The sequence below is a fragment of the Eschrichtius robustus genome, chromosome 6 (assembly GCF_028021215.1).
Source record: "Eschrichtius robustus isolate mEscRob2 chromosome 6, mEscRob2.pri, whole genome shotgun sequence".
NCBI lineage: Eukaryota > Metazoa > Chordata > Mammalia > Artiodactyla > Eschrichtiidae > Eschrichtius > Eschrichtius robustus.
Window position 1 is genome coordinate 143,207,845 of NC_090829.1, and position 14,305 is coordinate 143,222,149.

The 14,305-nt window shown below is 46.9% G+C and overlaps 1 protein-coding gene across 3 annotated transcripts in view; it reads left to right on the forward strand.

Moving 5' to 3' along the window:
- Positions 1–700: 700 nt before the first annotated feature.
- LOC137766590 (interferon-induced GTP-binding protein Mx1) overlaps positions 701–14,305 on the forward strand; it is a 30,612-nt gene continuing 17,007 nt past the window's right edge. Inside the window, exons 1-8 of one of the 3 annotated variants that reach the window (XM_068547109.1) lie at positions 701–719; positions 2,542–2,631; positions 4,385–4,462; positions 5,192–5,314; positions 9,653–9,845; positions 11,065–11,202; positions 11,951–12,105; positions 12,754–12,892. In XM_068547109.1, the coding sequence (XP_068403210.1) occupies positions 5,213–5,314; positions 9,653–9,845; positions 11,065–11,202; positions 11,951–12,105; positions 12,754–12,892 (727 nt within the window). In that variant the 5' untranslated portion in view covers positions 701–719; positions 2,542–2,631; positions 4,385–4,462; positions 5,192–5,212. Of the gene's footprint in view, positions 720–997; positions 1,063–2,541; positions 2,632–4,384; positions 4,463–5,191; positions 5,315–9,652; positions 9,846–11,064; positions 11,203–11,950; positions 12,106–12,753; positions 12,893–14,305 lie in introns of those variants that run through there. The other 2 variants (XM_068547108.1, XM_068547110.1) reach the window with 2 other exon arrangements.

The window sequence follows — 14,305 nt, forward strand, 5'->3', positions numbered from 1 at the left end:
GGAGCCGCCCCTCAGAGCCATCTGAGAGGCCGTCTTCTGGGCTAAGTCCTCAGTAAGTCCACCCAATAAAACGTGATTCTCAATTTTTAGGTGTGCAGTTTTTTTTTTCTTTCAGTCGACACCTGACCACAGCACTTGGAAAGCGAGCAGGTCCTGGGTCTTTGTGTGGAGTGAGGGATGTTCTTCCTAATAATAGGGGTCTTTGTAGGGAGGAGGATTGTTGTCAGGGCTCGTTAGCTGAGCACAGGGGAAGGGAGGTGCGGTGCCAGCTCCTTCCAAAAGGAAAGGTTACTGCCCCCTACAGAGCCCTCACTGGGAGGGGCCACTTTTTGGTCTACTTGACCCTGCCACCCCTCCCCTCCATCTTTCACCCACTCCCATCCTGAAGAAAGCAAATGAGCTAAACTCCAGGGAAGGCTTGAAGAAGATAAGGAGAATTGAGAAAGGAGGATGATGTGGGTCTGAGGGGGGAGGAGGAATTGGGGTGGGGAGCTGCCATGAGCTTAGAAAGCTTAAGAATCCGTTTTGGTGCTGGAATGTTCCCAGTGAACCTACGGCAGGGTTTTAAGACACCCAGTTATCAAGCATCTGTTCAGAAGACCAGAGGTTAAGGGACCGGCTAAGTTCAAAGCTACGTTCAGCTTTGGATGACTCAGGACTGTCAGAGCAGCGGTTCTCAAACCGTGCCAGAACCATCAGAAGGGCCGGATAAAGCTCAGGTAGCTGGGTCCTGCGCCCGAGAGTTTCCGATGCAGCAGGTCTGGGTGGGCGCCGAGAATCTGCATTTCCGGCAAGCTCCCAGGCATGCTGCTGGTGCGGGGACACACCTAGGGGGCCTCGAGGAGGCTGCAGCTGGGGGCGCGGGGCGCAGGGGCCGCCGGAGGCGCTGGTGAGCCACGCATTCGGTTTCGTTTCTAATCCCGCAGCCCTGGGAACTTGAGGGTTTCGCTTCCCCGCGGCCGGGGGCGGGGGGTGGGGGGGTGGGGGGAGCGAGGGGCGGCGCTCGCGCTGCTTAAAGCCGAAGAGAGGCGGCCGCGTGGCGCCAGTCACTGCACGAGGAAGGTAAGTGTCGCGCTCCTGGGTCTGGGCACCCTCCGCCGGCCAGAGGCCTCGGGATATTTGGGCGGCTGGCTGGGAGTTGAGCGCTCCGGGGTGCGGGTATTGCGCAAGCTAGTAGTAGTAAGAACGATCATGATTATTAGTGATATTGACATGATAATGAATATGATGATGACGATAGTAATAATAATAGCGATGTTGGCTGGGCTCAGAGCACTGCTGATTCTACTTTCCTACCGACACGCTGCTGAGGCTCCTGGGTGATGCATCAAAAACAGTCCTCCACCCCCCCCCCCCCAAACTGGCGGCTTTTCTGCCTGAGAAGGTGGGCACGTGGAGGGGATGGGGGCAAAGAGGGTCTCCGAGGGAGCTGGTTAAGAGGGGCGCACTGCAAAAATTTCACATCCACTGCTGCGTGACCTCCGAGCGCACCCCAAACGGCTGACCAAGCTTCGTATATCAGTTTATATTTCCTGCTAAGGAGTGCAAACCAGACAAGTCAGCTGCCCGGGGGTTTCTTTGGAAGCGCATGCACCAGGGGTCTCCACCAATCCTTCTGAATAGAGGGAGGTTGGAGCGGAGGGTCGCTGGGAGGTTTTGCGTGCCGGAGCCGCCCTATAGGAAGCAAGGGCTGGCCGGAGAGAGGGGCCATGCGCAGAAGTGCCCTGCGCGGAGGACCCTTAACCCGGCGGATGGACAGATGCCCAGGGTCTGCCTTCCCCGTAGCTTGTGCAGCCGGGTGCGACGGCGTGGAGCCGGCACACTTAGTCTTCAGGATGGAGGGAGGTAGGACAGCCCTGCGGGCTGACGGAAAACCCAGGCGCTGCTGAGACCTGCACCGCAGCCCTCCTCACCCCGACCGCACCGCGGGTGACCGCAGAGCTGCGCGTGTGGGATCCTTGGAATTATTCAGTCCAATTTTAAATGAAGTTTTTGTCGGAAGTAAGGTCAAGGGATGTCAACCCTTCCCCCCAGCTCCCCCTCAGCTGTGAAGTCCCCAGAAGGCTCCTAAAATGTTCATGTCATCTTTCTACTTTAGAAGAGAGCTGCTGGCCAGGAAGTTCCCTACCCGCTGTGGACGTGCCCTCCCCCCGCCGCCCCGCCGCCCGCCGCCCCCCCCGACCCCCCACCCCCGTCCTTCTTCATTTCTCTTCCGCCCACCTCCCGATACTCGGCTCATCTTGATTTGATAGAGAGCATTAGGTCTAAAGTACAAGATGTTCTCCCTTTTAACCGAATTACCGAGTCTGCGCTCTTTCTCCTCGCCTTGGAAGAGGCCAATAAATTGGGAATGAGGTGTTGGGGGTAAGGAGTAAGGACTTTATTCGGAAAGCTGGGAGTCCGAGAAGACGGCAGACCAATGTCCTAGAGAACCCTCTTCCCGGGGTCTGGATGCTAGTTTCTTTTGTAGAACAAAGAGCGGGGAGGTGAAGAGGTAAAGCAAGAAGGCCTTAAATTGTTGCAAATATCTCTTGATTTCAGCCTGACCGGAGGAGGGGGTGTGCTGATTTCTTCTTTCCTGCAGCCATATACAGGTGGGCTGGGTCAGAGTGTTTCCTGTGAGCTGAAAAGGTACTTTAATTTTACATTCAGGCTTGGGGGCCATGATGTTTACTTTAAGCTATAGGCGACATCTCTTTAGTGATTAACTTGTAGCAAAAGGAATAGAATATAAAGGTTAAAAGTAAAAGAAACATCTAATATGGAGTCAGATTTGTTCTTCCCTATTACAATCATAAACAATGTAAATGTCAGTGAGTTTTTGGAAGGCAAAACACTTTGATGAGAAAAAGCAAATCTAAGTCCTGAGAGGATTAACTGGACTGAATTATTTGGGCAGTTTGCAGACACTGAACCCGGCATTTTCTTGAATTTGCTTGGTAGGTGGCCCTTATTTAGGGCTTAGGGGAGCCAACTCCTCCCTCCCATCCCTGCTCCTCTCTGCAAACTGGGCTGAGGAAGCTTTCTCACAAGGACAGAACTCCCCTGGGCAACCCTTTGATCCCCTCCCCGCCCTCCACTGCGGGGATTCTTCAGTGACACTGGGGAATGGCATCTGGGTCTGGGAGCCATAGGCAAACTAGCACTCTGGGAAATCTTAAGGGGGAAGGGGGTGGTACAGCCAGCCAGCCACCCCCATGGACAGTGGGAACCTGAGTGGACAGACAGAATGGAAAGAACCCACAACACCTGGGCAGTTTCTCCCCATGCCTACCCTCCCCAACCTTTGGGGTGAGAGAAGAACCTGGTGCAGTAACCCCACTAGTGACCAGTGTGGGTGTGCAGGACTGGGGAGATGGGGGCTGGAAAGGAGAGAGATTCCAAGTGCTGTGCCCACCTCGAAGCTCCCTGCAGCCTTGTCTGCAAACACAGGGTATGGGTTAGACGTTTCATGAGCAGTTTGGGGCTTCGGCTCACACGGCTTCACTCTAGCATGGCCAGAATGGGTGAATGCGTTCAGCTCAGTTTGACAAGTGCAGCCGGATGCTGAATGTAATGAATAAGTAAAACACTGGTTTTTATTACTGAGATGGCCTTGCTCCTGAGATCCAAACTTATTTTCAAAGATGATCCAAGATAGATACAAATATTTAAGATGTACAGACAAAAGTCACAAGAATTTTGCTTTCAGGGAATGTCATTTGATGAAACAAACAGAAGAAGGGAATTTGTTCACAAAGAACCCATGGTCATGGGGTGCTAGCCCTGGGGACTAATGATGCCACCTGACTGGGTACAGTAAGGTCAACCGAAGTTGTAGTCTCTAACATGGGGCCCCAGCTCCAGCCCGGGACCGCCTGGGCACACGAAGTCTTTCCAAAGGCGTGGGAGTGGGTGGTGGTTAGGGAATAGATTTCCAGATTGTCAGATTCCATAAGTACTCTTTAAAATTGATCACCTTTCAGAATCGCTCTTCTCTCACTATACAAAGAACAGAATGCATCCCTCTCCCCCCAATACACTTTTTTTTTCAGCAACCTTGCCCTTTCAACTGCACCAGTATGGACCCAAAATCATATAGGCCTTGGGGTAGGGTCCCTTGAGAAGAAGCAAGAAGAGCATCACACACACACACACACACACGCACACACACAAAAGTGTTGATTCAGGCCGACATTGACAGCAAGGCTCTGTGCCTTATCCATCTACCTTAGAGTTTAAATATTTAAAGTTTACAAAAAGGACTCAGGGAACTGTGAATCTCTTTCAAAGCACATCCCCCCTTCATCTGCACCATTCTCAACAATGGGGAAGAAACTTGGTGAGTGCTGTTATTTATTCGCCTGGGTTTTGGTCTAATTTGTGTGTTTTGCCTGATTTCAAGGAGGTGTCGGAGAACAGCTCTGAATTTCTGCCGACTAGTCAACGTTACATTGTCAAGTAAAAGGAAGGTATATTGGAGGTGAGTCAGTGCTTTATATTTTTTATAACATTCATTTCAAGTCATAGGAGAAATATTTTCATTTACTTTTATCTAAGATTATTAGATGTGTAAATTTTAATATTTAGAGAATTATGGTCCCAGAAAAAAATTTTAATGAATTTCAAATATATGCATATGTATTTTCTGGGTGCAGACAAGTATGATAAGGTGGCCAATTAAATGCTTTCAAAAATAAAATGAATGACTTTAAGATCCACTTAGGTGGGGGATATGGAACAAAAATCTGAAGTCAAGGATCAAAAGGAACAGAGTAAAAGACTTGGAGTTCATATTTTATAAAACATAGGTTTGGTGTTAAATTATCATAATATTTAGAATCCCTCATCTATACTGGAAAGAATTTTATAATAATTTTACTTTTAAATGTAAACTTAAAAATACATCATAAATTTCATCCTTTGCCACTATTTAAATTTGTGGTGAAAAAAATTTTTGATGTTCAACCTACAATCATGATGGGAAATACAGAGTTTAAAAAAATCTTTGGAGATCCGGAAGCATATCCTTGAAGACCACTGAGCTGGTTTGGAGCATTTGTCGTCATTTGACACTTGGTTCCTTGGAGTTGTCCTGTCATTTCTTTCTGAGCTCCCACTGTGTCCCAGTGTGTCTCATGGTGGGTTTGGTTCCATGATTGAATGTACCTAGCTTCTGAATTGTGTTAATCCTGATCTACTTGGTTTTAAGCTGACCTGATAAAGGAAGAAGATGGTTCATTCTGACTTGGAAATCAAAGAATCCGATTCACCTCCTGCATCCAGTCATCTGTTACTAAGTGGAAATGATGATCTGGTGGGGAAAAAGGAAACAGTAAGTTGATGCCTGAAAACCACTATCCGTGTGGACGTGAGCTGTGTCCACTTGCGGGCTGCCCACTGATACAGCGATGCCATTGCTGCCCAGAGATGCCCGCTTCCACATCTCTCTGAGGGCAGGATGTGGATACAAAGACTCTACTCATTCTGTTTGGGCCCTTCTTGCAGCCAAATGCAGACAGTGTTTTGCCTTAGCTGATGCCGGTTGGGGTGCAATTTTGGTCTGGAAAACCAGGCAAGGTGCTGATCGGCTAGTGTAGGAATTGACCCCAGGCACTGGGCCCGAGGAGCCCTGTGTTATCACGGGCACACATCATGGTTCGGTCTCGAGTTCAAACCTCTGAGGTGTCGCTGTGACACCACCTCACAGTGAAGCCATGTGGTGTCTTTTCTCCCAGAATCGAGACAATATTTTTGGTGGGAACCAAACTTGGCTTCTGGAATCAGTTCAACCTGAATTTGATTCCAGTGCTGACACTCGCAGCTGTATGATCTTGGGTGGTATTCTTCCCTTTAGAAGCCCGATTTTCCATCTGTAAAGTCGGAATGATAATAGTATTTACTTTGTGGGGCTGTTGAGAAGAGGTAGAGGCTGGGCACTTAGGAAGAGCTCTGTTTCTTGCTGTCACATGTTTTAAAACAATGGCTCTTCAGCCTCTTTCCAGTTGGCTCCATTTCCATAATCAATGTTTAACAATGTTTTAAACAATATTACAAACTACATTGAAGGACATAGAAAAATAAGAAGGTCCACCCACCTTTCCACCACCCTAATATAACTGTGGTCTCTCTCCTGGCTGTAACTGGCAGGGTAGAGGGCAGGAGGAACTCACAGTGCTCACACCCATAGGTTTGGGTGTAGCTTAGCCTTTTTCGGCCAGGTTGAACAGGGGGTGTCTTATGACCCAGCAATTCCACTTCTGGGTGTAGACCTTGGTTCTTAGAGTGTGGTCCCCAGAGAACCAGCATCAACATCCCCAGGGAAGTTTGACATGCAAGTGATCACCTTCACATATCCTTCCCCCAGACCTAGTGAACTAGAAATTTCAGGGACAGGGCCTACCATCTGTGTTTTAACAGACCCTCCAAGTGATTCTTCTTTGTGCTGAAGTTTGAGAAGCATTTTTCCACGTTCATATAGCATTCTTTCTAAGCAAAACCAGAAACAACACAAGTGCCCATGAGTAGTGGAATGCATACATAGATCGTGGTATGCTCATGCAGTAGAGTTCCATACAGCAGTGAAAAGGAATGAGCTAGAGTTCCAGGTATCAAGACGGCTGAGTCTAAAAAACAATGGTGCGGGAGTCCCCTGGTGGTCCAGTGGTTAGGGCTTGGCACTTTCACTGCCGTGGCCTGGGTTCAACCCTGGTTGTGGAACTGAGACCCTGCAAGCCGAATGGCGTGGCCAAAAAAAAAAAAAAAAAAAAAACAAAATTAAAAATAAATAAACAATGGTGAACCCTAGAATCAAGTCACAGAAGAAATATACTATATGATCCCATTTATGTAAAGATCCACAACAGGCAACCATAAGCCATGTATTGTTTAGGGAAAGATGCACGGGTGGTAAAACTGTAATGAAGAGGTAAGGACATTGTTATCACAAACCTGAGAACAGAAGGACCTTCTGGGAGTGAAGTGGTTTTCGGAGGAATGTGCCTGGGGAGGGGTAGATGGAGTGTCTTAAGTACAGGGGATATGTGTTTTCTTAACCCAGGTGGTTGGTACATGCATTTTGACTGATTAGTATTCATGTTTTATAAACTCTCATGAATGGGTGGTATAAAGAAACGAAAACAAAAAGAACCCATAAGGAGGGCTAAGACTGAGGCCACTGATGAGTGTAAAGGTACAGCCAGGTGGGTGCACAGGCACCACGAGTCCTTCTGTGGGGAATCGTGCTCCAAACCTTTCTGAAGTGTTGTTATAGAGAAAAATTGCTCAGGACACTTGTTTAAAAATGGCAAGGAGGATCTTATTCAAGACTATTGCAACAGGGGAGAGAGATTGCGCTCAATGTGGATACAAGGACAAGTGGGGATTTATAGCCCGCGGGCAGGGTGGAGGACAGGAGGAAGAATTACCTAGAGGAATTAGGTTAGGATCAAGGGAGGTGAGGAAGGAACTGACTGGCTGTCAAAGCTGAGGAGCTTCTGGATGAACTGGCTTAGCCCGATTCTTTGCCAGGTCTGGACTCAGTAGGTGAAGGAGAGGCCTAGAGGAGAAGGGGGCTCAAAGGAGCCCCGTTAAAGTTTGGCCAAGGGCATCCCTGTCAGTATGTGTACCCCCTTCTCTGCTGAATTTTGTCAACACTTCCCACGTATGAAATGTTGCGCTCAGGCATTCTGTAAGGCAGTGGTTCTCATCTGGGGGCAGTTTTACCCTTTGGAACACCTGGCAATGTCTGAAGACATTTTGGTTGTCACAACTCAAAGTGACTGGTGAATAGAGGCCAGGGGTGCTGCTACACCTCCTACAATGCACAGGACAGCCCGACCACAAAGGCTCATCTGGTCCAAAATAAGAACACCTTCTCATGATGCTATAAAACAACTATTCCAGTAAAATTTAATTATATTATAAAGCATACACAAAAATAGGAATTAGAAAAAGGTAAAAGGTAAAATGTTTTTTTCTTATTTTCTTCTCCACTGGGGTTGTTGGTTTTCTTGTTGTTGAGGTTGGAGCGTTCTTTATTTATATATTCTGGGTACAAGTCCTTTGTCAGATATAAGCTTTGCAAACGTCGTGCCTTGTCTTTTCATTCTCTTAACAGTCTCTTTTAAAGATTAGATGTTTTAAATTTTGACGAAGTCCAATTTATGTGTTGCTTCTTTTATGGATTGTACTTCTGGGGCCATATCTAAGAAATCCTTGCCTAATCCATAGTCACAAAGATTTTCTCCTGTGTTTTCTTCTAGAAGTTCTATAGTTTTAGAGTTTGCATTTGGGTCTGTGCTCCATTGTGAGTTAATTTTTGTACATGGTGTAAAACATAGATTCAAGGTCATTTTTTTGCATGTAGATGTTTAGTTATCCCAGTATCATTTGTTGAAAAGGCTACCTTTTTTCCACTGCATTGCCCTTGTACTTTGGTCAAAAAACAGTTGTCCACAAATGTATTGGTTTATTTCTAGATTATGTATTCTGTTCCATTCTCTTTCTCCATTTTTGCATCAGTATCACATTGTTTTGGTTACTACAGCTTTATAGTAATTATGGAAATCAGGGAATGTTAGCCCTCCAACTCTGTTCTTCTTTTTCAAAGTCATTTGACTATTTTAGGAGTATTTAGACTATTTAGATTTTCTGTGATTGTTAAATGTAATTGGGCTTGGAAAGATCATTTTGCTATTTGTCTTCTATTTGCCTTGTTCTTCATCTCCTCTTTCCTCTTTTCCTGCCTTCTTTTGAATTAATCAAGTTTTCTTATGATTCCGTTTTATTAAATAAAACTGTTTTAGGGAATATATTATATGTCCTTAACTTATCAAGTTTACCTTCAAGTGCTAATATACTACTTCATGTATAAGAACCTTATGATAGTATGTGTCCATTTCTTCCCTCCCAGCCTTCATGCTATTTTTATCATGATTTTTAATGTTATCAATATTTTAAACCCCACAATACATTGTTATTTTTGTTCAAATAGTCAAATGTCTTTTAAAGATAATTAAGTAATAAAAAAGCATAGTGGTCACCATTTCTGGTATAAATTCCTTGGTATAGATTAAGAGGTCCATTCAATATCATTTTCCTTTGGCTTGAAGGACATCCTAAACATTTCCTGTAGTACAGGTCTGCTGGTGATGAATTCATTCACTTTTGTACATCCGAAAAGGTCCTTATTCACTTTCATTATTTTAAAAGATATTTTTGCTGGGTAGAGAATTCTAGGTTGATGGTTTTTCTCAGTACTTTAAAAAGGTTGCTCCACTGTCTACTCACTTGTATAGCTTCTAGTGAGAAATCTGCTGTAAATCTCATCTTTGTTCTTCTGTACTTATAACATGTTATTTTCCGGCTGCTTTAAACATTTTGTCATTATCACTGGTTTTGAGCAATTTGACTATAATGTGCCTTGATGTAGTTTACTTTATGTTTCCTTTGCTCAGGATTCATTGAGCTTTTTGGATCTTCAGGCTAATAGTTTTCACCAAGCTTGGGAAAAATTTAGCTATTATTTCTTCAAGTATTTATTTCTGTTTTGCCCCCACTCTCTTTTGAGAACTCTGATCACCTGTATATATTAGGTCGATTGAAGTTGTCCATCTTTGATGGCATGTGACCCGCAGGCTATGATAGAGGTCTCCCACTCTACCTCTTCCAGGGGTCCGAGAACAACCTGTACAGCCAGTACGAGGAGAAGGTGCGGCCCTGCATAGACCTCATTGACTCCCTGCGGGCCCTGGGCGTGGAGCAGGACCTGGCCCTGCCCGCCATCGCTGTCATTGGGGACCAGAGCTCGGGCAAGAGCTCCGTGCTGGAGGCTCTGTCGGGGGTCGCCCTTCCCAGAGGCAGCGGTAAGCTCTGCCGGGCCAGCCTCCTGCAAGCCACAAGGCATCCCGGGGACCAGTGGTTTAAGGGGAGGTCTCTGGGAAGGCCCCCGGGAGGGCAGCTCCCACAGGCCCTGGACAGCTGCATAAGCACTTGCCCTCTATGTTAATCAGCTCAGGCTGCAGTAACAGAGGACCTCAGACTAGGAGCTTAAACAATAGAAATTTACTTCTCACAGTTCTAGAGTCTGGAAGCCCGAGATCAAGGTGTCAGCAGGGTTGGTTTCTCCTGAGGCCTGTGTCCTTGGCTTACACATGACCCTCTTCTCCTTGCGTCCTCACGTGGCCTTTTCTCTATGTGCACCCATGTCTAGGATCTCTTCCTCTTTTTAGAAGGATGCCAGACGTGTTGTTTAGGGCCCCACTCTTATGACCTCATTTAATGTTAATTACCTCTTTAAAGATATACCCTATCTCCAAGTATAGTCACATTGGGCATTAGGGCTTCAACATATGAGTTTGACATGGTGGCGGGGGGAGGAGACCCAATTCATAACATCCTCTCATCACGTGTTTAGTGTGGATTGTACATAACCTACACTTGCGGAAGGTCTGAGTAAGTGCATGTGGGTCCTCAGCCCTGAACACTGTGCACGTGGGTGTCCTTCCTGAGCCCCTTCCTAAGAGGTGACCCTCCATCTGGGAGGTGAAGATTGGTGCTCTGCTTAGTGGTGCTCTTTGAGCTGCCAGGCCAAGGATCAGTGAGGGCTCCAGGGAAGAAGGCAGACCTGAGCTGGGTCTTGAAATACAGGTCAGATGTGAAGGCGGGTGGGATTTGGAAGAAGTTTACAGTCAGGAGACTGTGGTGAGGTGGCCTGGTGGGGGCAGTCCCCCTTCCTGATAGGAGTGGGGTGTGTGCACTGGGGGATGGCAGAGGACATTTGCAGAAGTTTGGGGCTCCCCACTGCAGTTTGCCACCTGGGCTGATGGAAAACACTGGAGTGAAGAAGGGGGTCTAAAGAAGTGGCTTTCAAGCCAGACACCACCTGAGACATACATTCAAGGTGCACATTCGTGAGTCACCCCAGATAGAATGTGTCAGAGTGTCAGAGGGTGAGACCAGAAAGTCTACAGTTTTAACAGTCTCCCCAGATGATTATTTAAAAATTTGAGAACCACTGGTCTAAGACCACCATATAGGACTGTTAAGAGCAGAGTATAGAACTGATGGATAATGACCTCCTAGGTATTGTTACAAGATGTCCTCTGGTGCTGAAACTGAAAAAACTTGTGAATGAAGACGAGTGGAAAGGCAAAGTCAGTTTCCGGGACAAAGAGACTGAGATTTCAGATGCTTCGCAGGTGGAAAAGGAAATCAGTGAAGGTAAGTGTCCCATGTTTGTTTGTCATTGCCTATTTGGCTGTCTGGTCAACCGGGTGAAGTGGGTGGGGTCTGCCTGACACCATTCCCACTCTCCCCTTTCTGGGCCTGTCCTGGTCCCTCGGGAACCCTCCCTTCCCTACATCCGGCCCCCAGCTTTCTTGTATTTTCTCTTCTTTTACTCTCATTAAGACCAGTGCTTTGGACAGAATCTGACCTCAGTAATTTATTGTTTAGTATGTAAGTACGTATCTGAGCATAATGTGAATTTTGAAGGTTGTCTCCAAATATGGAGTATTGGTCCCTTATTCAAGGGCTTCCCCATCCCACAGATCTGATGGAAGAGGTATCTGGGTATGGGACCAGGGAACCCCTTCACCTATTAACCTGGTAAAAAGGCATTCCAGTATGCTGACTGGGGCATCACTGAACCCTATTCAGAAATGGGGGTCCTTTTTCTCCAAAAGTGGGGTGCGTGTCCTTGCATAACCCTGGTTTAGGCTAATTTATGGCAGGGCTCAGTAAATGCAGACCACAGAGATTACATCATCGATGTGAGACATCTGAAAGGAGAAACTTAACGCTTGGACTTAACGAATGCACTCTCAGAATGGAACTCGTTCGTATGTAGGAGACTCACTGTATGCCTCATCCATGAATCACAGTGGGTGGAAGTTGCTTTCAGAGGATTGGCTGTAATGTGATATTCCATCCTAAGCTCTACTCTGTTTTTTTCCTTCCTCTTCTCTAGCCCAGGTTGCCATTGCTGGGGAAGGCACGGGAATCAGTCATGAGCTGATTAGTCTGGAAGTCAGCTCCCCTCATGTCCCGGATCTGACCCTGATAGATCTTCCCGGCATCACCAGGATCGCTGTGGGCAATCAACCAGCCGACATTGAATATCAGGTGAAACGTCAGGTTCCATCCTGGCCCGGGCCTTGCGGGGGTGGGGCTGCATTAGAGCATCAGTGAGTCCAGGACTGAGCTTGAAGAGTGGGTATTAGGAGGTGGGGAATTTGGAGAGTGTGATGGTCGAAATCTACTCCGCCAAGTTGGGTGGCAGCTTCTGTGGAAAAAGGCAAACAGGCAAAGCTGGAAATGCATTTTATTTGTGTTTTATGTGGGGACTCCTTTTGGTCGTAGTTACATTTTGTGCCATATCTAAACGAGCACGTGTTAGAAAGGGGTTTTATGTGGGAGGCATAAGAGAGCATTAGCAGCAAGTCTAATGATATTCCTATATCAGTGAATCTCACCCTATGGATTCAAGATTTAGGGAATAGTCAAGCAATTCTTTTGGCATCTTGTTTTTCATTGTGACTGTCAGATTTGAGGTCTTAGGAGATAGTTAAAGAGTTAAGACCTCACAGTTTTCCCTGTTTCAGCCACAGAGAACTTAGTTCCTCTGACTTGGGAAGTGCCACCAGGCTTGTGTTGTGGGCTCATTTCTCCATAGTTGCTTCTTTGGAGAAATACCTCTGGGACTTGGAGGGTCTGAAGCAAGTACAAGGTCAGGACCTGTGTCATCTCTCATACTCTCTCATTTTCTTACAGATCAAGTCTCTCATCAGGAAGTACATCCTTAAGCAGGAGACCATCAACTTGGTGGTGGTCCCCGCTAATGTGGACATCGCCACCACGGAGGCCCTGCGCATGGCTCAGGAGGTGGACCCCCAAGGAGACAGGACCATAGGTAAGAAGACGGAAGAATCTAAAAATAGTATGTGGCTTGATAGTGGAAAAGCATCCCTTGAATCCAGTGGGTGCTTCCTGGCACACACGCAAGATGAGAATCTTTTGAGAACACATTGAGGCCAGATGAAATGGGCCACATTTGACTCTTGTTGGCCATGTGTTGGCTTGTAATCCTTGTCTACCTGCTTATAAGAGGCATGGTGGGTTCAGGAGGTGGGGCAAAATCAGAAAGCAGTTATGTCAGTTGACAATGCATTTGAGGTAGAACAACCCATGTGTCCCAGACAGATGAATGGATACGCAAAATGTGATGTATACAATGGAATAGTATTCAACCTTAAAAAGGAAGGATATTCTGACACCTGCCACAATGTGGATGGATCTTGAAGACATTATGCTTAATGACATAAGCCAGGGCAAAAGGACAAATACTGTGTGATCCCACTTATATGAGGGATCTACAGTGGTCAAGTTCATAGAGACAGGAAGTCAAACGGGGGGAAAGGGAGAAAGAAGAGTGGGTGTTCAGTGGTGACAGAGTCTCAGCTTGGGAAGAGTAAAAGGTTGTGGAGATGGTTAGTGATCACGGTTGCCCAACAATGTGGAAGTGCTTTATGCCCCTGAACTGTGCACCTAAAAATGGTTAAAATGGTAAATTTTATGTTTTTTTAAAAATTAATTTATTTATTTATTATTTTTGGCTGTGTTGGGTCTTCGTTTCTGTGCGAGGGCTTTCTCTAGTTGCGGCGAGCGGGGGCCACTCTTCATCGTGGTGCGCGGGCCTCTCACTATTGCGGCCTCTCTTGTTGCAGAGCACAGGCTCCAGACGCGCACGCTCAGTAGTTGTGGCTCACGGGCCCAGTTGCTCCGCGGCATGTGGGATCTTCCCAGACCAGGGCTCGAACCCGTGTCACCTGCATTGGCAGGCAGATAGATTCTCAACCACTGCGCCACCAGGGAAGCCCTAAATTTTATGTTTTAAATAATGCGTTCGGCTGTAAACAGCAGAGAACCTGAGTACAGTGGCTGAAACAAATGGCGATTTATTTTCACGCCTAACCAGAACTCTGGGCACAGGCTGCTTCCCTTGGGACCGCTGTTCAGTGACGCCGTCAAGACCCAGTCCCTTCCACCTTCTGCCTCACCATCCTTAGCTGCAGGCGCTCATTCTTTGCTTGTCCTGCTGCCTGTCATGCCTGGGATGGGAATCTCTGGGCCAGGGCAGCAGCTACCAGTGGACACGGTAAACCTCAGGGTTAGTCCTGGGCTGGCTTCGCTGGACAGTCCCACGGGGCCCCGCACCTGGAAGGGTCCACACCTGGAGTGATCCTCTGATGCTGCCATCTTGCAATACTCAACGTTTGAACAAGGGGCTCTGCGTTTCCGTTTTGTAATGGGCCCCGCAAATGAT